The sequence below is a fragment of the Salvelinus fontinalis genome, chromosome 8 (assembly GCF_029448725.1).
Source record: "Salvelinus fontinalis isolate EN_2023a chromosome 8, ASM2944872v1, whole genome shotgun sequence".
Lineage (NCBI taxonomy): Eukaryota > Metazoa > Chordata > Actinopteri > Salmoniformes > Salmonidae > Salvelinus > Salvelinus fontinalis.
This window is the reverse complement of record NC_074672.1, coordinates 35,156,838-35,184,114: the sequence shown is the minus strand read 5'-3', so window position 1 is coordinate 35,184,114 and position 27,277 is coordinate 35,156,838. Positions and strand designations below refer to the sequence as shown.

The window sequence follows — 27,277 nt, the reverse complement described above, 5'->3', positions numbered from 1 at the left end:
TGTAGGACAAAGTCAATTTAATGAGAAAACAATAAGCCATATAAAAGTTTGCAAAACTGTGATTTTCAATCATTCATAGAGTAATATATTTGCATGACAATTCTCAGACTGAAACCATCTGCTTACAGTGCATATGTAATGTATGTTCATCTTTTAAATGTCAGATTAAAAACTAATATGACATGCATGTTTAAGATTAGACAACTATTGTTGGACACCGCACAAGGTTAGAAGTCCTTTTGAAGATCTGAAAAGAAATTGAGAAATGAGGCCATGATCATCAAATCTTTGAGTGGAATTTTCATGCTAACAATTGTAATCTTCCACTAAGGACTTAAATTACACTCACCACTGTTTTTAAGAAGCTCCCCTTTCCTTGAGTGAGCCATCTCCTCCAAGAATTGATCAAACAGTTTCACATACTTCGCCAAGCTTGTTCGTTTGTAGTCTGAAACCAATAAGCTTTTGTTAGTCAAATCAACGTGCAATGAACAAATGCATATCAGATCCCTTGGCTCCCTTAGTAATGAATTGCACTGGTCTCTTTGAATACCTCTCATCTTCCTCCGCTCTCCTGCTTCTTTTTTATTCTCAATCTCCATGGTGTCCTCCTGCTCCTCTTCAGTCTTGGGCTGATCCAGCTCCTCACAGATCAGACTACAAGGAGATACAATAACAGGATCGGTGAGAAAACCAACAGAGAACACTATGGACGCAACACAAACCTGTTTAGCCCTCTGGGAATACCATTTTTGAAAAGCTCTTTACAAAGTGCTTATTATGACAAACTGACTGTGGGCTTACCTGATAGTGGGCACATCAAAGGGGTCAAAGCGATCCAGTTCTCTCAGGTCAATAGGAACAGAGATGCGCCCTGTGGGGAAGGAACGTAGGGAGGAAAGGTGTTGCGTGTTGGGCTGACATACAAAGATTATCTCTCTCAGTTGGAGAAGCATCCTTTGACCATTTCTCTCACAGGCAACATTTGGGTTAAATGTTTGTCATGGTTCAACGTGTTAGTCTTGCACTTCATGAGTTTCTCCTCACCTGTTTTGGGATGGACGCTGAAGGGGCTCTTCAGCAAGTGGTTGACTCCTTTACTGACGTTAACATCCAGCCGAGGGTAACAGTACTGAAGCATAATCTCCATCTCAAAGTAGTGGCCCTTCTTGGCAGTCGTCTGGTTGAATAAAGTAATTTTCATAAGGGCATGCTTGGCTGCCATTGACATCACCACATTGTTGTACTGTGTTCAAACTGTCAGTCTTTATTGCAGTGTTGTGTGAGCATGGCCACCTACGCGTTTGTCTTGGGCCATACTTTTGAGTGTTTCCCAGCGCGTCTCAGGGTTCTTTTCAGTCTGGAAGTACTGCAGCAGCTTCTTTCTGACATGTGAAGTTTCCGCTAAGGATAGGCATGTTCTCCCTCAACATGTAATGATATATCACAAAACCTGCTAAACTGCGACATACAGAACACGGTTGGCCAGTTTATTAGGTATACCCATCTAGTACCGGGTTGGACCCCCCTTTGCCCCCAGAACATCTGGAATCCTTTGGGGCATGGAAACATTGCTCAATTGGTATCAAGGTACCTAACGTGTGCCAGGAAAACATTCCCCACAACATTACACAGCCAGCCTGTACCGTTGACACCAGGCAGGATGGGGCCATGGACTCAGGCTGCTTACGCCAAATCCTGACTCTGCCATCAGCTTGACGCAACAGGAACCGTGATTCGTTGGACCAGGCAATGTTTTTCCACTCCTCAAATGTCCAGTGTTGGTGATCGGGTGCCCACTAGAGCCGCTTCATCAGCCCATCTGACAAGGATTGACAAGTTGCGCGTTCCGAGATGCCATTCTGCACACCACTGTTGTACTGTGCCATTCTTTGCCTGTTTGTGGCCCGCCTGTTAAGTTGCACGATTATCTCCACCCTCTTTGAAGCTAAATCAACGAGCTGCTTTCGCCCACAGTACTGCCACTGACTGGATGTTTTTTGTTTGTCGCACCGAAGGCTGTGGCGGTCATGACATTTTGTCAGTAGGTGATTGTCATTCAAATAACTGTCAGTCTTACAGTAACCGTTAATTAAATAAACACGTTTATAATCTCTGGCTTCAACGCATAGCCTCCAAGCCACTGATGTGGACCTTTAAAACATCTACATTTTTAAAAGTCTAATAAATCAATTTAATATAGCCTACACCATCACAGTAAATACATAATTTATTTTAGACAGGTCTAAAGAAACATGAAGAAAATGTAGTCCATTTCAGAGGGGGGGGGGGGTTGCAAATACAGGACTAGTAAAGGCCCAGGGCACTACTTTTGGGAAAAATACATTTTATATATGTAGATTACATTCACTTAGGTTGGAGTCATTAAAACTCGTTTTTCAATCACTCCACAAGCTATAGTTTTGGCAAGTCGGTTAGCACATCTACTTTGTCCATGAAAAGCAATTTTTCCAACAATTGTTACAGATTATTTCACTGTATCACAATTCCAGTGGGTCAGAAGTTTACATACACTAAGTTGACTGACTTTAAACAGCTTGGGAAATTCCAGAAAATTATGTCATGGCTTTAGAAGCCTCTGATAGGCCAATTGACATAATTTGAGTCAATTGGAGGTGTACCTATGAATGTATTTCAAGGCCTACCTTCAAACTCAGTGCCTCTTTGCTTGACACGCAGCCGTCATACCGCTCAGGAAGGAGACGCGTTCTGTCTCCTAGAGATGAACGAACTTTGGTGCGAAAAGTGCAAATCAATCCCAGAACCACAGCAAAGGACCTTGTGAAGATGCAGGAGGAAACGGGTACAAAAGTATCTATATCCACAGTAAAACGAGTCCTATACCGACATAACCTGAAAGGCCGCTCAGTAAGGAAGAAGCCACTGCTCCAAAACCGCCATTAAAAAATACAGACTACGGTTTGCAACTGCACATTTGGACAAAGATTGTACTTTTTGGAGAAATGTCCTCTGGTCTGATGAAACAAAAACAGAACTATTTGGCCATAATAACCATCATTAAGTTTGGAGGAAAAATGGGGAGGCTTGCAAGCCGAAGAACCCCATCCCAACCGTGAAGTACGGGGGTGGCAGCATCATGTTGTGGGGGTGCTTTGCTGCAGGAGGGACTGGTGCACTTCACAAAGTAGATGGCATCATGAGGGAAAATGACATGGATATATTGAAGGAACATCTCAAGACAACAGTCAGGAAGTTAAAAATTGGTCACAAATGGGTCTTCCAGATGGACAATGACACCAAGCATACTTCCAAAGTTGTGACAAAATGGCTTAAGGACAACAAAGTCAAGTTATTGGAGTGGCCATCACAAAGCCCTGACCTCAATCCTATACAACATTTGTGGGCAGAACTGAAAAAGTGTGTGCGAGCAAGGAAGCCTACAAACCTGACTGAGTTACACCAGCTCTGTCAGGAGGAATGGGCCAAAATTCACCCAAATTATTTTGGGGAGCTTGTGGAAGGCTAACTGAAATGTTTGACCCAAGTTAAACAATTTAAAGGCAATGCTACCAAATACTAATTGAGTGTATGTAAACTTCTGACCACTGGGAATGTGATGAAAGAAATAAAAGCTGAAATAAATCTACTATTATTCAGACATTTCAAATTCTTAAAATAAAAGTGGTGATCCTAACTGACCTAAGACAGGGATTTTTTACTAGGATTAAATGTCAGGAATTGTGAAAAACTGAGTTTAAATGTATTTGGCTATGGTGTATGTAAACTTCCGACTTCAACTGTATGTATGTATATATATATAAATTCCGATTTTTTTTAAGGGGGTGATGCAGCACCCTCAGCGCCCTTACTTTCTGAGGCTATGGTAAGAACAATACAATTGGGGAAAAAACACTGTTTTCACACTCGATTGCGCAACGACTGGGTTTAGTTTCACTAGGTTCTGTAGGCTATGGGCTTTCCAACCATGTTCCAGGGGTCTTGGGGCAGTAGGCAGTGGTGGAAAAAGTACCCAATTGTCATACTTGAGTAAAAGTAAAGATACCCTAATAGGAAATCACTCAAGTAAAAGTGAAAGTTACCCAGTAAAATACTTCTTGAGTAAAAGTAAAAAAGTATTTGGTTTTATACTGAACAAAAATATAAACTCAACATGTTAAGTGTTGGTCCCATGTTTCATGAGTTGAAATAAAAGCCCAGAAATGTTCCATACGCACAAAAAGCTTTTCTCTCTCTAATTTTGTGCACAAACGTATTTACATCCCTGTTACTGAGCATTTCTCCTTTGCCAAGATAATCCATCCACCTGACAGGTGGGCATATCAAAAAGCTGATTAAACAGCATGATGATTACACAGGTGGACCTTGTGCTGGGGGAAATAAAAGGCCACTAAAATGTGAGGTTTTGTCACACAACGTCTCAAGTTGAGGGAGCGTGCAATTTGCATGCTGACTGCAGGAATGTCCACCAGAGCTGTTGCCAGAGATGTAATGTTAATTTTTCTACCATAAGCCGTTTTAGAGAATTTGGCAGTACGTCCAACTGGACTCATAACCGCAGACCACATGTAACCACACCAACCCAGGACCTCCACATCCAGCTTCTTCACCTCCGGGATCGTCTGAGGGGGAGTGCTGAGGAGTTTTTATGTCTGTAATAAAGTCCTTTTGTGGGGAAAAAACAATTTTGATTGGCTGGGCCTGGCTCCCAAGTGGGTGGGGCCTATGCCCTCCCAGATCTACCCATGGCTGTGCCCCTGTTCAGTCATGTGAAATCGATAGATTAGGGCCTAATGAAAGTATTTCAATTGACCCATTTCCTTATATGAACTGTAACTCAGCAAAATCTTTGAAATTGTAGTATGTTGCATTTATATATTTTTTCAGTATATAAATAGTAAAGTCAGTTGTGATATAAACCTTAGCAAAACATATAGGCCTATGGGCTAGGCAACATGATGCATGAGACTATGATTTTAAAAAGTTGCTGAAAAATGCATGCGCTGTGCATCCTTCACAAGTGATAATATGCTCACCATTTAGACTTTTCTCAAATTAATCTTGTCTTCACATATACTAAATAATATGTGCAGAATTTGATTTATTTATAATGGGCCATTATCATGCACCTGTCGGAACAGGAAAATAAATAAGGACATGACATCCTCACCATTCTCGGCAAAGCCTAGACACTGACATGCATGAAAAGCCCAGGAGGCCAGCCGTTTCTGAGACACTGGAACTGGCGCCTGGCACTGACGATCATACCTCGCTCAAAGTCGCTTAGGTCACTTGTTTTGCCCATTCTAACGTTCAACCGAACAGTAACAATGCCTCGATGCCTGTCTGCCAGCTTTATATACCAAGCCATGGCCATGTGACTCATCGTCTGTAGGAGCGATCTATGTCGTGAACTGGGTGGGGTACCTAATAAACTGGCCACTGAGTGTATGTACTGTATGCATGTCAAATTTCATGTAGTGTCATAATGAAAAGTGGCACAGAGGAAAAGGATATCTTCAGGCAAAAGGGCCAGCACTTTGTCTACAGCCTCTTTGCTACCCAGTATGTCCTGTCCCAGCAGAGCGTACTGGGAGAAGTAGCGCTCCACCACAGTCAGGGATTCCCTGGAGGGGAGACAAGGGTTAGAGGTCAACTGGTCAGTCAAAATTCAACATGATTCTGCCCTTTAACAGTTAGACACCTTAAACTAATGGTCCTTTTCTCAACTATTAGAACCCACAACAGCTAACAAGGATACAAGTATGGCTTTGAAACTTGATCTTACGTGATGAATGGATGAATTGGGTCTGACAGCACAACTTTCCTCACCGTCTCATCTCCACCCTGAAGAACAGAATTTTTGTGTGACAATCTCCAGTGTTGATATCACTTTGATGATGTTGATCTTATGATTGTTAGCATTTCTTTACTCAGAACTTCTTGACTCAAATGAACAGAAGTCGAGAAATGTAAGGCTCCCGCATCACCTCTATCAAATATTGCATGTGATTGAGTCTACTAATCCATTAAAATATAGCCAAGAAGAGTATAACCTCTTGGAAACCTCTTTTAGCCTAGAGTGGGTTATGATGTCATGAGAAGTGGTCTTACCTTGACCAGACTCAAGTACTCAGCCACAGCGGAGCGTGCCGCCACAGAGAGCTTCCGGGCGGCCTCGTCACACACCCAGCAATGCACTCCTCTCCTGCCAGAGTACACCCACAGGCAGTGCCGGAAACCAAAGTCATCTGGAGCACCCCAGAAAAAAGTAAACAAACACAGGTAACAATGAAAAATAATCAACATCAGACAATTTTGTAAAATGACCAATAGAAAGATAGGTTCACGACAAGAGCTCCCTTTTAATCCTGTGAAAAATAACAGTTTTTCTGACTCACCTCGAAGGGCCCGGTCCAATATACGGATGGCAATGGTCATCAGAGTCCAGCACTTTGGGCAGATGTCTGCACCACTGCAAGACAAGACAGTTGATGAATGGTCCCAGATCCCCAAAACTTCAAAGATTATCATCCCCAAATTATAATCTGTTGTACATTCAAACATACTCCGCAACTTTACAATCGTAAAGACGGTTGAACTACAGACACTTTCTCGCTAATGTGATCAAGTACCTGCAACAGCTTCTGACGTCATCATAGTCTGTCATATCAATATCAAACACCAGCTCCTTCTCCAGAGCCAGGAAGGATCCAGACTTGACTGTGTTGTGCTGATTGGGCTGAGAAGAAAAATAGAATGGACACTTGAGTGACTAGAGAGAGGTGTGTGTGTGAGAGAGAGAGAGAGACAAAGGGAGAAGAAAGCAAGAGTATGTGAGTAAGTGGTGGTCAAATCCAGACGGTGAGTAATGGAACCCCACCCTGTGACTGTAGACTGCTCCAATGTCAATCTTGTACGGGTTCATCTTCTGCATCTCCTTCTCCAGCTCGTTCTGTGTGCTGAACGACTGATATCGTACGTAGATGTCATCCTTCAACGTGAAGGAGAACTCTCGATTCTGGAAGTAGTTCTTTGTCACTGAGGGGTTGCAAAAGAAGTTGTCCTCAATCATTAAACTTGACTGGTTGTGAACTAGATAGCAAGTGTGTTGTTGGAGGGGCAAAACTGTTTCAATCAAAAAATGCCAGAGGCATGGGGCACAATGACATTTTCTATAAAGCTGTTAAAATCCTTACATGCCCTATGCTGTTGGAAATTATAGACAAAATATCCCCAGTAATCTAGTGAGGAGATTCTATTAATCTGGCCCGGGTGACCAGGTAGGCGTGTTTTGCACCGGGTGAAAGTTGATTGCATTTGTTTTGGAAGGTGCCCTGTTCAAAGCCAACTGAACTCGGCTCAAAACAAAAGTGATGTAATTAAGCCTGTGGAGTAATGAGTAGGATTCTGTGTTCACATGCAAAAGGGACTGCTTTCGATAAAAACACTGTCTGCCTTCCCAATGAAAATTAGTTTTAACATTCAAACTAGAGGTCGACCGAATAATCGGAATGGCCGATTAATTAGGGCTGATTTCAAGTTTTCATAACAATCGGTAATCTGCATTTTTGGACACCGATTGTGGCTGATTACATTGCACTCCACGAGGAGACTGCGTGGCAGCCTGACTACCTGTTAAGAAGCCAAGGTAAGTTTTAACCTAGCATTAAACTTATAAAAAATAAAAATATCTTAACATAATCACTTGTTAACTACACATGGTTGATGATATTACTAGTTTATCTAGCTTGTCCTGCGTTGCATATAATCGATGCAGTACCTGTTAATTTCTCATCGAAACAAAGCCTACTTCGCCAAACGGGTGATGATTTAACAAGCGCATTCGCGAAAAAAGCACTGTCGTTGCTCCAATGTGTACCTAACCATAAACATCAATGCCTTTCTTTAAAATCAATACACAAGTATATATATATTTTTTTTAAACCTGCATATTTAGTTAATATTGCCTGCTAACATGAATTTCTTATAATTAGGGAAATTGTGTCACTTCTCTTGCGTTCCGTGCACGCAGAGTCAGGGTATACGCAGCAGTTTGGGCCGCCTGGCTCGTTGCGAACTGTGAAGATTATTTCTTCCTAACAAAGACTGTAATTAAATTTGCCAGAATTGTACATAATTATGACATAAAATTGAAGGTTGTGCAATGTAAAAGCAATATTTAGACTTAGGGATGCCACCCATTAGATAAAATACAGAACATTTCCATATTTCACTGAAAGAATAAACGTTTTGTTTTCGAAATGATAGTTTCCAGATTTTAACAAATTAATGACCCAAGGCTCGTATGTTTGTGTGTTATTATGTTATAATTAACTTCTCTAGGGTATGGGGGCAGCATTCAGAATTTTGGATGAAAAGCATGCCCAAATTAAACTGCCTGCTTCTCAGGCCCAGAAGATATGATATGCATATGATATGGTAGATTTGGATAGAACACACTCTAAAGTATCCAAAACTGTTGAAATAGTGTCTGAGAGTAAAACAGAACTGATTTGGCAGGCGAAAACCTGAGAAAAATCAATTTCATTACAGTATCCATTGACTTTGGACTCAAATTGCAGTTCCTATGCCTTCCACTAGATGTCAACAGTCTTTAGAAATTGTTTCAGGCTTGTATTCTGAAAAATGAGGAAATAAGAGCAGTCTGAATGAGTGGACCCTAAAGTGTCAGAGCTTTTTCATGCGCGCGACCGAGAGAGTGCCTTTCTTGTTTACCTTTTATATTGATGTTTACCTCAATATATTGTTATTGTCCGGTTGAAATATTATCGATTATTTAAGCTAAAAACAACCTGAGGATTGAATATAAACATCGTTTGACATGTTTCTATGAACTTTACGGATACAATTTGGATTTTTTGTCTGCCTGTTTTGACTGCGTTTGAGCCTGTGGATTACTGAAGAAAACACGCGAACAAAACAGAAGTTTTTAGATATAAAGAGACTTTATCGAACAAAAGGAACATTTATTGAGTAAATGAATGTCTGCTGAGTGCAACCATATGAAGATCATCAAAGATAAGGGATTCATTTTATCTCTATTTCTGACTTGTGTAACTCTTCTACTTGGCTGGTTACTGTTTGTAATGATTTGTCTGCTGGGCTATGTTCTCAAATAATCGTAAGGTATGCTTTCGCAGTAAAGCATTTTTAAAATCTGACACCGTGGTTGGATTCACAAGAAGTTAATCTTAAACCTATCTAAAATATGTTTTGTTTTCTGAATGACTATTTCTTTGAATAGTCTTTGAATTTGGCGCCCAGCAGTTTCACTGGCTGTTGAAGAGGTGGGACGCTAACGTCTCACGTACCCAAGAGAGGTTAAGTCTTATGATTTGATAGAGCAGTCTGACTGAGCAGTGGTTGGCAGCAGCAGGCTCGTAAGCATTCATTCAAACAGCACTTTCGTGCATTTGCCAGCAGCTCTTCACAATGCTTTAAGCATTGAGCTGTTTATGACTTCAAGCCTATCAACTCCCGAGATTAGGCTGGTGTAACCGATGTGAAATGGCTAGCTAGTTAGCGGGGTGCGCGCTAACAGCGTTTCAATCGGTGACATCACTCGCTCTGAGACCTTGAAGTAGTTGTTCCTCTTGCTCTGCAAGGGCAGAGGCATTTGTGGAGCGATGGGTAACGATGCTTCGAGTGTGGCTGTTGTCGATGTGTCCCTGGTTCGAGCCCAGGTAGGGGCAAAGAGAGGTACGGAAGCTATACTGTTACACTGTCAATACTATTGTGCCTATAAGAACATCCAATAATCAAAGGTATATGAAATACAAATGGTATAGAGAGAAATAGTCCTATAATTCCTATAGGTCCTATAAATCCTACTACAACCTAAAACTTCTTACCTGGGAATATTGAAGACTCACGTTAAAAGGAACCACCAGCTTTCATATGTTCTCATGTTCTGAGCAAGGAACTTAAACGTTAGCTTTCTTACATGGCACATATTGCACTTTTACTTTCTTCTCCAACACTTTGTTTTTGCATTATTTAAACCAAATTGAACCAAGTTTCATTATTTATTTGATGCTAAATTGATTTTATTGATGTATTAAGTTAAAATAAGTTCATTCAGTATTGTTGTAATTGTCATTATTACAAATACATTTTTAAACAATTATAATTATTACTATTTATATATATTTTTAAATTAAAATTAAAATTGGCCGATATTTTTTGGTCCTCCAATAATCGGTATCAGCGTTGAAAAATCATAATCGGTCGACCTCTAATTCAAACATGCATTTTATGAAAGAGAGGTGTTTCTGGACGATGCACAATGCTGCCTTGTTGACAGCATGACCGAGCGGCACAGATTACTGTTAAACTTGAGAAGGGCCGTCTTCCCTCACTGCTTTTGTCCGTTCACATCACGGGCCGTAGCCCGGTGCCCCACGGTTCAGGATAATTGAATCCGCCCATTGTTTGACCGACTTTTAAAACACTGGTACCACAGATTTTCTAAACACAGAGGTGCATCATCGCAAGACTTCTGGGAACACTTGCTAAACAGACCAGTTTGAGAAGTCAATGAGAGAAGTGAAATTATTCCTTAGTTGTTAATTTTCTAGAACTCTAAAAGGCACAAACTAGATGATTCGAGACAATGTTTTAAGTAGTTGAACATTTTATTACTCCAACCTCGTGAAAGTGACACGTTTTTATTTTGGTCAAAAACAACTTGTCTTTATATCGAAGGATTTGACGGCCTGCACATGCGCAGTTCAGCTTAGACACGATTACTTGTTTCTACGCATGAGCTTATCTAGTCAAAGTCGCCATGACATCGTGAATTTCTATTGGAGGAATTTTAGGAGTCATAGGTAGCTGCATTGCTGGAGTGACTCTTATAAATGGGCGTGTTGAGAGAAGTAAAGAGGATGGGAAGCAATGGGTTTTAAAAAATGGGAGGATCAAGAGCTGTGCCAATTGGGCTGACTTGTTGCCACTCAAGATCGTTTTGGGGGCTGCTTGGCCATTGTGTTTCAAACTTTCAGTGCGTGTTTTTCAGCAGAGATGGCGGCAGGTATTTCAGCTAACGTAACATTTTGCTATTCACTTAGAGCTCTGTATTTGGTATAACGTTAGTTAGCTACCAGTATCTACGTTCTTCATAGATGTTGCTCACTACTACGTCTTTAATGATGTGTAACAAACGTGTTTAAGTGACCTTAACGTTATGTTAACTATATATCAAGACAGCTAACCTAACGTTAGCCTGTTAAAGCTAGCTAGCTAACGTTAGCAGCTAAGTCTTAGCTAACGTATTAATTAATTTTTCATCATTAACAACGACGTCGTTAGGGTTAACCTTGTTGGTCCTTGTTCTATGTTCACCCCTGGTTATCAACTCATCTAGCTAGCTAATTTACTCATGTATTCATCACTTATGTTTGTGTTTGACAGCATACCACTGTGAGAAAAGACACTGATGGCCTTACAGATTTACCCCAGTGCACGAAGTGCAAGTTCCATCACTGCTCCTTCTACCAGCCCTCTAGATACAAACCAAGAGACTACGCGGGTGTGTGGGCACTATGGTTGCACATTTTGGGGAATATTCAGAGGTGGAAACTTTGTGGGAATTAACAGGAATACATGGCAATTAACAGAAATATGCAAATTAATATTAATACCATTTAAAATGTAGATATTTTTTGCATTGGATATATTTACAATATCATATGGAGACAGAAACAAACATTTTACCTTAAGTAGACAAATGCAAATGATTAAATCCTTCCCCAAAAAATTATTTTTTCCCAGTCTTTGTAAACATTTATTCAAGTGTCAGAAGTAGGAATTGGTAGAGGTGGCTTTCAGCTTCCCCAGCAAGAGGAAGATGTCACATATGTGATATTCAAGACCTAATTACAAATAGTGTTTTGATTTGGATTATTGTACCACTTCACCTTTCACCAAAAAGTTTCGAATTTTGAAGAATAGGGAATAAAACATGATTATTTTCAACTGTAAGAAAGCTTTCGGACTACTGGTTATACACCACATTACCACACCATCAGATCAGACTAAATATTGATGTGTGATTTTGACTCCCTCCATCATTAGTTGTACTCCATGTAAAATCTGTGGTTCAAGATTGGTTAGCTTAACTGAATAGGCGATATTACGTTTACTTGGCAGGGACAATCTAAAAATTGAGAAGTGACGCTTTGCACCAGATATGTCCTTAACATATATAGCACAGCAAATCATGATTTATATAACTTATTTTTTACCTTTAGCAAGTCAGATAAATCCTGTTATGGCTGCACGCTGAATATTGAAAAAACTGGAAAATGTGTGCACATATTCAAACGGCCTCCTAAGAAACTTTTTATTTTCCAATATGCATATATTTACTACTGTTGGATAGATAACAGTCTGTAGTTTCTAAAAAGGTTTGAATTGTTTCTCTAAGTCGAACAGAAATATTTTTACAGCCATTTTCCCAGCCGAATTGAGTTTTCCAAAATGCGATGTGTCTCTTTAAGACCTTCTCTATAAAAGGCCATTTGACTTGGGACGATAGAGACACGTCACAGGCGTCCGTCAGACTGTAATGCGGAAGTGAGAATTGAAAGGAGTCGAATATCTCGTCCCTGGACTGAATAACACAACTTCTTGTGAGACCTGCGCAGTTAAAAAAAAAAATCCGGGCGCGAAGGATAATTTGGTCTCAGCTTCTGGAACAAGGTAGATAACGTTGAATATGATGCCTGACTACGATATTATTTGATACATGTCACAAAATCATCCTAAAGTATGTTTTTTCAATATACTTTAATTATATTATTGCAATTTATTCTGGACTTTAGATGTGAAACGACGGAAGAATTTTTTGAAGAAACGCTTTCTGGCGCAGCAATGCTATCGTGCTAGCTAACCAAAGAGGGAAATAATTCGTTCTGGAACCCAACTAAAGACTCTACTGGACATTGGACCCCGTTACAACATTCTGATGGAGTATCAAGAAAGATAAGACCCAATTTGGGATGCTTTTTCATATATATGTCGAACTGTTGAATGCTAACTCTGCTAACTGTGCTAGGCTAGCGCTTGACTAGAATCAATGCTGCCTTATGCTAGCTTCTGTTGTTAGCTAATATAACGATATATTGTGTTTTCGCTGTAAAACACTTCAAAAATCGGAAATGTTGGCTTTATTCACACGATATCTGTCTTTCATTAGTTATCCACCATATGTTTTTCTGAAATGTTTTATGAGGTGTAATTAGTAGCCGACGTTGGTGTATGTATTTTCTCTGGCTACTCCCGGCTGGATTCAGACTCAAGCTATGTATTAGCATTTTTGGGTAGCATCAATGTAAAACTGATTTATAGCTAAAATATGCACTTTTTATGAACAAAACATAGATTTATTGTGTAACATGTTATATGACTGTCATCTGAGGTCGTTTTTTCTGGGCTCTTTAGGTTGGTTTTAGTTTATTTCGGTTGGTTGTGCATGCTACTTCAATCATAATTCATACTTCATAATCATAATTCATACGTGTCTGTCCACTTTTGTATTTGGTGGTGAGCTAACATAAATATATGTGGTGTTTTCTCTGTAAAACATTTTAAAAAATCGGACATGTTGGCTGGATTGACAAGATGTTTATCTTTCAAATGCTGTATTGGACTTGTTAATGTGTAAAAGTTAAATATTTTTAAAAAATAGATTTTGAATTTCGCGCCCTGCAGGGGTGTCATTTTCGGTCCGAGGTCGGGCTTGCACCCCAAACAGGTTAAGAACTAATTCTAATTTTCAATGACGGCCTAGGAACAGTGGGTTAACTGCCTTGTTCAGGGACAGAACGACAAATTTTTACCTTGTCAGCTCAGGGATCCGACCTTGCAACCTTTCGGTTACAAGTTCAACGCTCTAACCACTAAGCTACCTGCCGGTATACAGTGCATTCAGAAAGTATTCAGACCCCTGGAATTTTTCAACATTGTTACATTACAGCATTATTCTAAAATGGATAAAATGATTTTCTCATCAATTTACACACGATACCACATAATGACAGAGCAAAAACATTTTTGCAAATGTGTACACACACACACATATATAAACTCAGCAAAAAAAGAAACGCCCCCTTTTCAGGACCCTGTTTTTCAAAGATAATTTGTAAAAATCCAAATAACTTCACAGATTCTTCATTGTAAAGGGTTCAAACACTGTTTCCCATGCTTGTTCAATGAACCATAAACAATTGAACACCAAAAGAAAGATGCCCTGAGTCCCTGCGTGAACATGCCTTAGGCATGCTGCAGAGACGCCTAAGACAGCACTACAGGGAGACAGGACGGACAGATGATCGTCCTTGTAGTGGCAGACCACGTGTAACAACACCTGCACAGGATCGGTACATCCAAACATCACATCTGCGGGACAGGTAAAGGATGGCAACAACAACTTCCCGAGTTACACCAGGAACGCACAATCCCTCCATCAGTGCTCAAGACTGTCCGCAATAGGCTGAGAGAGGCTGGACTGAGGGCTTATAGGCTTGTTGTAAGGCAGGACCTCACCAGCAACAACGTCGCCTATGGGCACAAACCCACCGTCGCTGGACAGGACTGTCAAAAAGTGCTCTAAACTGACGAGTCGAGGTTTTGTCTCACCAGGGGTGATGGTCGGATTCGTGGTTATCGTCAAAGGAATGAGCATTACACCGAGGCCTGTACTCTGGAGGGGGATCGATTTGGAAGTGGAGGGTCCGTCATGGTCTGGGGCTGTGTGTCACAGCCCCAGACTGCCTGCAATCAGTCCGGTGTGTCACAATCTCAACGCTGTGCGTTACAGGCAAGACATCCTCCTCCCTCATGTGGTACCCTTCCTGCAGGCTCATCCTGACATGACCCTCCTGCATGACAATGCCACCAGCCATACTGGTCGTTATGTGTGTGATTTCCTGCAAGACAGGAATGTCAGTGTTCTGCCATGGCCAGCAAAGAGCCCAGATATCAATCCCATTGAGCACGTCTTTGACCTGTTGGATCGGAGGGTGAGGGCTAGGGCCTTTCCCCCCAGAAATGTCCGGGAACTTGCAGGTGCCTTGGTGGAAAAGTGGGATAACATCTCAAAGCAAGAACTGGCAAATCTGGTGCAGTCCATGAGGAGGAGATGGACTGCAGAACTTAATGCAGCTGGTGGCCACACCAGATACTGACTGTTAATTTTGATTTTGACCCCCCCTTTATTCAGGGACACGTTATTCCATTTATATTAGTTACATGTCTGTGGAACTTATTCAGTTTACGTAAGAGTTGTTGAATTTTGTTATGTTCATTCAAATATTTACACATTAAATTTGCCGAAAATAAACGCAGTTGACAGTAAGAGGACATTTATTTTTATTAAATTGAATAGACATGATTTGGAAAGGCACAGAGCGGTCAATTTTAGGTCCCATAGTTATGCGGCATGTCAGAGCAAAAAAACAAGCCATGAGGTCGAAGGAATTGTCAGTAGAGCCACGAAACAGGACTGTGTCGAGGTACAGATCTGGGGAGAGTACTAAAAAATGTCTGCAGCATTGACGATCCCCAAGAACATCGTAGCCTGCATCATTCTTAAATGGAAGAAGTTTGGAACCACAAGACTCTTCCTTGAGCTGGCCGCCTGGCCAAACAGAGAAATCAGGGGAGACGGGCCTTGGTCAGGGAGGTGACCAAGAACCCGATGGTCACTCTGACAGAGCTCCAGAGTTCCTCTGTGGAGATGCGAGAATCTTCCAGAAGGACAACCATCTCTGTTGCACTCCACCAAATCAGGCATTTATGGTAGAGTGGCCAGACAGAAGCAACTCCTCAGTAACAGGCACGGCAGCCCGCTTGGAGTTTGCCAAAATGCACCATGAGAAACAAGATTCTCTGGTCTGATGAAGCCCGAATGCCAAACGTCACATCTGGAGGAAACCTGGCACCATCCCTATGGTGAAGCATGGTGGTGGCAGCATGCTGTGGGGATGTTTCCAGTGGCAGGGACTGGGAGACTAATCAGGATCGAGGGAAAGATGAACAGAGCAAAGTACAGAGAGATCCTGGATGAAAACCTCCTCCAGAGCGCTCAGGACCCCAGACTGGGGGCGAAGGTTCACCTTCCAACAGGACAATGACCCTAAGCACACAGCCAGGACAACTTAGGAGTGGCTTCGGGACAAGTCTCTGAGTGTCCTTGAGTGGCCCAGCCAGAGCCCAGACTTGAACCCAATCCAACATCTCTGGAGAGACCTGAAAATAGCTGTGCAGCAACGCTCCCCATCCAACCTAACAGAGCTTGAGAGGGTCTGCAGAGAAGAATGGGAGAGACTCACCAAATACAGGTGTGCCAAGCTTGTAGCGTCATACACAATTATACTCGAGGCTGTAATAGATGCCAAAGGTTCTTAAACAAAGTACTGAGTAAAGGGTCTGAATACTTACGTATGTGAAATCAATTTAGTATTTTTTATACATTTCCTAAATGTATATGGATTATGGCAGCCCCCCCACACCTCTCTGATTGAGGGGTTGGGTTAAATGCGGTAGACACATTTCAGTTGAATGCATTGTTGTACAACTGACTAGGTATCCCCCTTTCCCTTTCATAACAGATTATAGTTTTGGGAACAAAATCCATCTACTCCCACTGCTGGCTACGGTCCAAACACTTAAGAGACACACCCTCGTCCACTTACCCTCGCCTTATGCCCTTGGCGGAATCCCCGTCACCATCTTGGAGGGTGGTCCAAGCAAGGGAAGTTTGCAACGTAAGCACCTCAGCCCTCTTTTTTAGTCGGCTTTGCGAGTGAACAATTATGTTAACTCAGGCTCTGAAACTCCCCATAATTCAATTCGCGAAGTACAAAGTAAATATTTTTGTTTGGGTATCTTTTGGACATTGTAGAAATAAAACATTTTCCTTCAGAAGTTCCAGCTAGGCAGGCTGTAGTGTAGGCATATATTCATAATTATATATTTAATATACGTAGACATGCACACATAATTGACTGCAGCGCATATAAAGCACCCACAAGTTTACGGTGGCTGAAAACACAATCATCGCGGGATGAACAAATTATGAAATTTAAGCCAAGGGTCAATTTAAAAATGATTCCTTCCTCCCTTGCAAGTGTATATTCTTCGGACGTCATCAAACGTCATCAGAAGTGCCCATTTCATTTGGGGGCTGAGGGGATAGGATGTGTCTTTTAAGTGTTTGGACCGCGTCATTCTACCTGTGGAGAAACCATTTTACGCCTGATCCTCCCACTTCTCTCGACACATCCATTAAAATAGTTATTCCAGGGATTCTGCTACCTACACTAGCGTTTTAGCCTATCTTCATACTATACTGTCTTTGCTGGTACTGCCGTTAAAAATAAATAAAACTTTGCTGTTGATGTTGGTCTCAAATTTCTAGCAACATAACGTTAGCTGACAACCAACCGGTAGAGTTTATTGAACATTCTGAATAAAATAACTGTTTGAGTGGGCAGAGAGAACTTCCCACTCGGAAGCGTAGAGGCTAGCAGTAGCTAACTTGCTGTACTCACCTCCTCCATAGTTCAGCCACCGGTGGTATTGAGAGAAAGGGAAAAGTCGGCGGTAGTACAGAGGCAATAAGTCCGGTAGAGAGGCCTGGTCGTAATCAGCAGTTGTCATTTCTGAAGTTATGCAAATGTATTGATTTAATAGAAAATGTTGATAGCTGAATGTACCCGCAGTTCTTTGTCTGACATTCGAGCGCGCGCGAAACTCTGAAAGTTGACCGGAATTTCCTTCTTCTTCTTCTTCGGTGGGATTTATCAACGGTTGGCATCCAACATTATGGTTCATTGCCGTCACCTACTGCACTGGAGGGAGAAACTAAATCCTACCTGCCAGCCCCATTTCTTTAAAAAAATATATCTAAATACAGACTCAAATATTTTGTTCTCAACCTCTCTCTTTCCCTCTCATGCTGCCCGTACTGTATCAATACATGCTCCACTATCTCTGTTTTCTGGCAATAATCACACTTTCCTGTTGGATGCTTTCCTATCACATTTAAAGTCTTATTCAACCGGCTGTGTCTCACCCTTAATTATTGTAAAAAAATAGTCTCCTTTCTTCTGTCCCTTCCTACTGTCCTCCCCGACTTTCTTCTGTACTTGAAATAAATGCCTGACATTGGTATCGCTATTCCACAGCTCTTGCCATCTCTGCACACTCACTGTTCATATTAGGATTATTGCCTCTGCCTTGCTCATTGAAACTACAACATCAACATCCACATGACTAAGTGCTTGTTTAGCCAGTACTTCAACTGCCTCGTTCCCCTCCACTCCCACATGGGCTGGGTCCCAAGTAACTCTTATCTGTATACCCATCTGTCTTATCCTGCCATGGGTTTGTAGTACATAATAAAGCAGGTTTTGTCTGCTACATGAGCTAAAGGACTGCAGACTCATCAATACTGCACATCAATCAGAGCAAATAACTACTCTGTCTGGCTTGACTTTCTCCGCCCACTGCAAGGCCAACAGTGTGGCCATCAGCTCCACCGTATATACAGCCAGATGATTTGTAATATGTTTCCTGACTGCCACCCCACATTCCTGCACTACAAATGCTTACCCAGTACGTCATGTCCTTAAATCTTCTTAATTATCAGTGTAAATGGCCACAAAATCCTGATACACAGTATCCTAGTCTACTAAAAAAATCAGATGGATCAACACCCTCCCTATCTTTCCGTAGTCTCTCCAACACTTCTAGATCAACTACTGGAGGCAGGAGTAGCCATGGTGGGTTTACAGGAATAGCTACTGTTGGACTACACTCCCTTCCATGCAGTCCCATCTCCCTCGTCTGAGTATTACACACCCACCCAAAGCTTGTGTTCTGTCCTCACTCATGTTCCCAGCATGCCTGTAAAATCGCTTTTGCAGGATGAGACACCGCATGTCCCTGTAGGTTGACCCAATATTTAATTGCCAGCTGCTGTCTCCTAATCCGCAATGACATCTCCACCTGTAGTGCAGACTTAATGGCGCCGGAGGAGATGGCTGCCATTTTAAGGGCTCTTAACCAATTGTGCTATTGTGTTTTTTTCGCGTTATTTGTAACTTATTTTGTACATAATGTTTCTGCTATCGTCTCTTATGACCGAAAAGAGCTTCTGGATATCAGAACAGCGACTACACACCTCGTATTGGACAAAGTGTTTTTCTTTAACGAGTCGGAAGCGAAGGATTTACTTCAGACACCCGATAAGGCCCACATCCCCGTCATTCGCATGAGAAAGAGGGAGATATCGAGGACGTAGGTCGGGGTGCCTTGTAAGGATCCGACGGCGAGTGGGTAATCTGCCTCTACCATCAGTCCTGTTAGCCAACGTACAATCATTGGATAACAAAATAGACAAGCTACGATCACAAATAACCTACCAATGGGAAATGAAAAACTATAATATCTTATGTTTCACAGAGTCGTGGCTGAATGACGACATAGATAAAATACAGCTGGTCGGGATTTACGCTGTATCGGCAAGATAGAATAGCTACCTCCGGTAAGACAAGGGGTGTATATTTGTAAACAACAGCTGGTGCACGAAATCTAATATTAAGGATGTCTCAAGGTTTTTCTCGCCTGAGGAAGAGTACCTCATGATAACCTGCAGACCACACTATTTACCAAGAGAGTTTTCATCTATATTTTTTATAGCTGTTTATTTACCACCGCAAACCTATGCTGGCACTAAGTCTGCACTCAATGAGCGGTATAAGTCCTTGTGGCCGTGGACTTTAATGCAGGGAAACTTAAATCTGTTTTACCTAATTTCTACCAGCATGTTAAATGTGCAACCAGATGAAAAAAAACTCTAGACCACCTTTCCTCCACACACAGAGACATATACAACGCTCTCCCTCACCCTCCATTTGGCAAATCTGACCATAATTATATCCTTCTGATTCCTGCTTACAAGCAAAAACTAAAGCAGGAAGCATCAGTGACTCTGTCAATAAAAGAAGTGGTCAGATGACGCAGATGCTAAGCTACAGGACTGTTTTGCTAGCACAGACTGGAACATGTTCCGGGATTCTTCCGATGACATTGAGGAATACACCACATCAGTCACTGGCTTTATTAATAAGTGCATCGATGACTTCATCCCCATAGTGGCCGTACGTACATACCCCAACCAGAAGCCATGGATTACAGAAAACATCCGCACTGAGCTAAACGGTAGAGCTGCCGCTTTCAAGGAGCTGGACTCTAACCCGGATTCTTATAAGAAATCCCGCTATGCCCACAGACGAACCATCAAACAGGCAAAGCGTCAATACAGGACTAAGATTGTATCGTACTACACCGGCTCTGAAAACTGTCAAAGACTCCAGTCACCCTAGTCATAGACTGTTCTCCCTGCTACCGCATGACAAGCGGTACCGGAGCGCCAAGTCTAGGTCCAAGAGGCTTCTAAACAGCTTCTACCCCCAAGCCGTAAGACTCCTGAACATCTAATCAAATGGCTACCCAGACTATTTGCATTGCCCCCCCCCCCCCCTCTTTTACACCGCTGCTACTCTCTGTTGTTATCATCTATGCATAGTCACTTTAATAACTCTACCTACATGTACATATTACCTCAATTACCTCGACTAACCGTTGGCCCCGCACATTGACTCTGTACCGGAACCCCCTTGTATACAGTCTTGCTATTGTTATTTTACTGCTGCTCTTTAAATACTTGTTACTTTTATTTCTTATTCTTTATTTCTTTTTTTACTGCACTGTTTGTTAGGGGCTCATATGTAAGCATTTCACTATAAGGTACATACCCCAAAACCTGTTGTATTTGGCGCATGTGACTAATACGATTTGATTTGATATTTGGTATAAGACCAAGTCCATATTATGTCAAGAACAGCTCAAATAAGCAAAGAGAAACGACAGTATATCATTACCTTAAGACATGAAGGTCAGTCAATCTGGAAAATTTTGAACGTTTATTCAAGTGCAGTTGCAAAAAACATCAAGCGCTATGATGAAACTGGCTCTCATGAGAACCGTCACAGGAAAGGAAGACCGAGATTTACCTCTGTAGCAGAGGATAAGTTCATTAGAGTTAACTGCACCTCCAATTGCAGCCCACATAAATGCTTCACACAGTTCAAGTAACAGACACATCTCAACATCAACTGTTCAGAGGAGACTGGGTGAATCAGGCCTTCATGGTCGAATTGCTGCAAAGAAACCACTACTAAAGGACACCAATAAGAAGAACAGACTTGCGGCCAAGAAACACGAGCAATGGATATTAGACCGGTGGAACTCTGTCCTTTGGTCTGATGAGTCCAAATTTGAGGTTTTTGGTTCCAAACACCGTGTATTTGTGAGATGCAGAGTAGGTGAACGGATGATCTCTGCATGTGTGGTTCCCACCGTGAAGATTGGAGGAGGAGGTGTGATGTGGGGATGCTTTGCTGGTGACACTGTCTGTGATTTATTTTGAATTCAAGGCACACTTAACCAGCATGGGTACCACAGCATTCTGCAGCGATACGCTATCCCATCTGGTTTGCGCTTAGTGGGACTATCATTTGTTTTTCAACAGGACAATGACCCAACACACCACCAGGATGTGTGAGTTGGGAAGAGTGGGACTGTAGAGTGAAGGAAAATCAGCCAACAAGTGCTCAGCATTGGTGGGAACTCCTTCAAGACTGTTGGAAAAGCATTCCAGGTGAAGCTGGTTGAGAGAATGCCAAGTGTGTGCAAAGCTGTCATCAGGGCAAAGAGTTGCTTTTTGAAGAATCAAAAATATATTTTGATTTGTTTTAACACTTTTTTGTTTACTACATGATTCCGTATGTGTTATTTCATAGTTTTGATGTCTTCACTATTATTCTACAATAATAGAATAAAGAAAAACCCTTGAGTAGGTGTGTCCACACTTTTGACTGGTACTGTATATATCACTATTTAATCAAATAAAAATCACCACCCCATTAACTCTTTGCAGTAAAATCTCATACACCCATGTACCTCTCTGCAGCTGCCACCTACACTCATTAAAAACCCACTACCTCATTCCAATACTTTGACTCTATTTGCTTCTGCATCATGCCAACGGCATGGGAGGACGGACACCACCCCTCAACACACCCTGTAACTCGTCTGGTCAAATCTTGTGTACCCAAATATGTCTCTGCAGCTGCCACCACAACATCTATTCTCTATAATTGACGTTCCATTTCTGTGGTACAGTTGATAACCAATGCTATGAATGGTAAGAAACCAACCTTAATGAAACATATATCACTCGTTGGCCTATCCCTCTGTGCTGGCACAAATCTACTTTTCACTGGGATCCTCTCAGGATCCCTCACCTTTGACCCATCCTCCTCCACTTTCTTCACTGCCTCAGCATATGACACCCTCTGCACTATTCTGACTCTGGCAACTTCAACCTGCCTCCCTCACACCCCTACAGTTTACACACACTACTTTATCCACCGAAATACACAATCCTCTGTCCCATGTCCTCCTACACACTTCCCACATCTTGTAATCTCCCTCCTTCACACAGCTGCAACATGACCATAAAAGAAGCTGCATGATCAATCTGAAGTCTGCATTGCCTGTAAATGCAGAATTTACGGTGATATGGCCTATGCATAAGTCAGTGCATCCATACTTATTGCGCTTCACCGAGCAGTGCAGAGCTTTTGTGAAGGAAATTGTCAAGGAAGTGAGTTTGTGTTTACACAGGACCTTCCGACCTCACCTACCGTCAACCAATCATGTCAAATTTGAGAAGTCAGGAGCGACAATGGGGGAGGTGTTGCTGTATATATTCAGAGTCATATACCTGTAAAATAATATGGCCATAGGTTCACCTGCCTCACCTAAAGCCTATTCTTGTGGGAACTTGCTGTAGACCACCGAGTGCAAAAATTCAGGATTTTTATAATATGTGTGAAATGCTTGAAATGTGATATTAAGACAGAGGTCTATTTTCTGGGTGACCTAAATATTGACTGGTTTTCATCAAGCTGTCAACTCAAGAAAAATATTCAAACTGTAACCACTGCCTACAGTCTGGTTCAGGTAATCAGTCAACCTACCAGGGTATATGCAAACAGCACAGGAAAGAAATCATCCACCTGCATTGATCACATCTTTACTAATGCTGTAGAAATCTGCTCTAAAGCTGTATCCACAACCATCGGGTGTAGTGATCATAATATAGTAGGCATAATCTAGAAAAAACAAAGTTGTGCCTAAAATTGTGTATATGAGATCATAGAAGGGGTTGGGTAGTGATTCCTATGTTGAAGATGTAAATAATATTTGCTGGTCTGTTGTTTGTAATGAGGAGCAACCAGATTCCGCACTTGACGTATTTATGAAATAGTTTCTTCCAATGGATTGATGAGGAATAAAATAAATTGTATGTTACAGACGGACGAGGCAAAATGGCAAGTAAGTTTGGCTGCACAGGTTGTTGGCGAACATAATGTAAATTGAGAATAAAAATATATCTATATAAATCACCTTTATTTAACCAGGTAGGCTAGTTAAGAACAAGTTCTCATTTACAACTGCGACCTGGCCAAGATAAAGCAAAGCAGTGCGACACAAACAACAACACAGAGTTACACATGGAATAAACAAACATACAGTCAATAATACAATATAAAAAAGTCTATATACAGTGTGTGCAAATGAGGTACGAGGTAGGAGAATGAGGTAATGAGGTAGGAGAAATTATGTTGCCTAAACTAAACAAAAAGAAGGTGAAACTGTAGTACGAAAAAGAAAAATGATATAAAGGATGATAGTAACATAGTTTTAAAGTACCTTAAATTACATTTTGGGCAAAAAGATGAACTCAGCTCCATCCTTCATTGAATCATCACAAAACCCTAATGATTTTGCCAACTCATTTCATGACTTAGAGTAGCAAACTTAGGAATGACATGCAAACAACAAACTCTGAACCTTCGAACCCATGCATAACTGACCAAATTATGAAAGACAAGTGTTGTCATTTGAATTCCGTAAAGTGAATGTGGAAGAGGTGAAAAAAGTATTGTTGTCTATCAATAATGACAAACCACCTGGTACTGACGACTTGGATGGAAAATTACTGTGGATGGTAGCGACTCCCATTGTGACTCCTATTTGCCTTCTCTTCAATCTAAGCCTACAGGAAAGTGTGTGTCCTCAGGCCTGGATCAAACAGGTGAACAAACAGCCAAATGGTGTTTGACCAGATACAATGCTATTTCAAAGAAATGAACAACTGACTTTCAGCACACTTATAGGGAAGGGTACTCAACATGTAAGGCACTAAAACAAATGACTGATGATTGACTGAAAGAAATTGATAAGAAGATAGTGGGCGCTGTTTTATTAGACTTCAGTGCAGCTTTTGACATTACCGATCATAGTCTGCTGCTAAAAAAAACACATATTATGGCTTTACATCCTCTGCCATATCAGAGTTCATGAGTTATTTATAGCTGTCTTGGCCCCTTACTTTTTTACATTTTTACTAATGATCTGCCACTAGCATTGAGTAAAGACTGTGTGTCTATGTATGCTGATGACTCAACACTATACACGTCATCTACCACAGCAAGTGAAATCACTGCTACACTTAACAAAGAGCTGCACTCAGTTTTAGAATGGTTGGCAAGTAAGAAGCTAGTCCTAAATATATCAAAAACGAAAATCATTGTATTTGCAATAAATCATTCGCCTAACTAATGTGGCAATTGAACAAGTTGAAAATACTAAACTGCTTGGTGTAACCCAAGATCAGGGTTTCCCAAACATGGTCCTGGGGCCTCCCAGGGGTACATGCTTTGGTTTTTGCCCTAGCTCTTACATAGCTGATTCAAATAATCAACTCATCATCAATACAAAACGTGGGAGGCCGCAGGACCGAGTTTGGACTGACATGGTCAAAACATGTCATGACGCAACAGAAGCTATGATGGGAAGAGGTCTGTCTATGGCAAAAGCGAATGGGGATCCTAATAAATACTAAGACCGCACCTGACTGAAGTGGTGCTGCTGTACTGAAGGTTGAGAGCAGCTGTGTGAGAGTTGAGTGGATGCTCACATCACAACACAGAGCTGTTCCACTCTCCATCCCTCTCTGCTCTGCAGCATTGAGAGCTCTCTCCTCTACTGTGGGGCTGCTTTTGTTAAAGCACCGCTACTCTGGGACAGTCACCTACTTAGAGTCTCTAAGGAGAGGACCTTGGTTGATTTCTCATTACTGTACCTTTCCCACCTTTGATGCATCAAAGCTGAGCAGGTCTATATAATTAATGAGAGAAGTGAGAAAGTGAAATTGTGTTGAAGGTTATCTTCAGAACGTTCATATAGGAGCATCTTTACAACCAGGTAGAATCAGACAGAGAGTGTGGATAAAAGAGAGAAAGGGACATAGAAAGAGAGAGAGAAAGAGTGTGGGAGATAGAGAGCACATGTTACACAGTGTACAGTACACATTGGTATATGTAAAAGCAATAGTTGATGATATTTCTCTGTCCGCTTTTGTATATAATCTAGATCATGCATTCTATTCTACTAGGTACAGATTATTATTATTTATAATGTTTTTTTTATATATATTTTTTTACCCCTTTTTCTCCTCAATTTCGTAGTTATCTTGTCCCATCGCTTCAACTCCTGTACAGTCTTTTTTTTTAAAGTTTTATTTATTATTATTATTATTTTTTTACCCCCTTTTTCTCCCCAATTTCGTGGTATCCAATTGTTAGTAGTTGCTATCTTGTCTTATCGCTACAACTCCCGTACGGGCTCGGGAGAGACGAAGGTCGAAAGCCATGCGTCCTCCGAAACACAACCCAACCAAGCCGCAATGCTTCTTAACACAGCACGCATCCAACCCGGAAGCCAGACGCACCAATGTGTCGGAGGAAACACCGTGCACCTGGCGACCTTGGTTAGCGCGCACTGCGCCCGGCCCGCCACAGGAGTTGCTGGTGCGCGATGAGACCAGGATATCCCAACCGGCCAAACTCTTCCTAACCCGTACGACGCTAGGCCAATTGTGCGTCGCCCCACAGACCTCCCGGTCGCGGCCGGCTGCGACAGAGCCTGGGCGCGAACCCAGAGTCTCTGGTGGCACAGCTAGCGCTGCGATGCAGTGCCCTAGACCACTGCACCACCCGGGAGGCCCTAACTCCTGTACAGTCTTGTCCCATCACTTCAACTCCCGTACGGACTCGGGAGAGGCGAAGGTCGAGACCCATGCGTCCTCTGAAACACGACCCTGCCAAGCTGCACTGCTTCTTGACACAATGCTCGCTTAACCCGGAAGCCAGCCACACCAATGTGTTGGAGGAAACACCGTACAACTGGCGACCGTGTCAGTATGCATGCGCCCGGCCCGCCACTGTAGTCGCTAGAGCGCGAATGGACAAAGACATCCCGGCCGGCCAAACCCTCCCCTAACCCGGACGACGTTGGGCCAATTGTGCTCCTCCTCATGGGTCTCCCGGTCGTGGTCAGCTGCGACACAGCCCGAAATCGAACCCGGGTGTGTAGTGATGCATATAGCACTGCAAGGCTTTGGAGGGGACTGTGCTATTTTGTTTGTTTTTTCGCATTGTTTGTAACTCATTTTTTACATAATGTTGCTGCTACCGTCTCTTATGACCAAAAAGAGCTTCTAGACATCAGAACAGCAGTTACTCACCTCGAACTGGACAAAGATTTTTTCTTTAATGAGTCCGACACGAAGGATATACTGCTTTGTCAAGACAAGGCCCAAATCCTCGTCATCAGCGTGAAGAAAAGACAGAGAAAAAGGGGGAGGAGGGCGGGGTGCCTTGTAAAGATTTGCGGCCAAGTAGGTAAAGCACCACTACCCACGGTATTATTGGCCAACATGCAATCATTGGAAAACAAACTGGTCGATCTACGATTAAGACTATCCTACCAACGAGACATTAAAAACTGTAATATCTTATGTTTCCTTGAGACTTGGCTGAACGACGACAAGGAAAATATAGGGCTGGCTGGCTTCTCTGTGTTTAGGCAGGACAGAGCAGCTACTTCTGGTAAGATGAGGGGCAGGTGTGTGTGTCTATTTTTCAATAACTGCTGGTGTGCGATGTCTATATTATTAAAGAAGTATCGAGGTATTGCTCACCTGAGGTAGAATAACTCATGATAAGCTGTAGACCACACTACACTGTAGACCACATCTACCAAGAGAGTT

At 41.9% G+C, this 27,277-nt stretch overlaps 1 protein-coding gene across 1 annotated transcript; it reads right to left on the bottom strand.

Annotated features, from left to right (window-relative positions):
- prim1 (DNA primase subunit 1) lies at nt 1-17,862 on the bottom strand. Its single transcript, XM_055932349.1, has 13 exons — nt 17,580-17,862; nt 6,884-7,041; nt 6,636-6,742; nt 6,402-6,475; nt 6,115-6,251; nt 5,789-5,847; nt 5,518-5,627; nt 1,301-1,392; nt 1,048-1,180; nt 805-874; nt 554-657; nt 350-448; nt 1-247 (listed from the first exon to the last, which is right to left on the bottom strand). Exons 1-13 carry the CDS (start codon nt 17,860-17,862, stop codon nt 228-230), a joined length of 1,446 nt encoding a protein of 481 aa, XP_055788324.1. The 3' UTR covers nt 1-227.
- Nucleotides 17,863-27,277: the final 9,415 nt, after the last annotated feature.

What these genes read in the sequence shown, in the direction of transcription:
- prim1 (XM_055932349.1), bottom strand. Translation starts at nt 17,862, where the DNA reads ATGAACCATAATGTTGGATGCCAACCGTTGATAAATCCCACCGAAGAA. An exon ending in GACGTCAGAAGCTGTTGCAG is followed by an intron (nt 6,476 to 6,635) that starts GTACTTGATCAC and finishes CTTGTCTTGCAG; the next exon opens with TGGTGCAGACATCTGCCCAA. An exon ending in ATTGGACCGGGCCCTTCGAG is followed by an intron (nt 6,252 to 6,401) that starts GTGAGTCAGAAA and finishes GGGGTGCTCCAG; the next exon opens with ATGACTTTGGTTTCCGGCAC.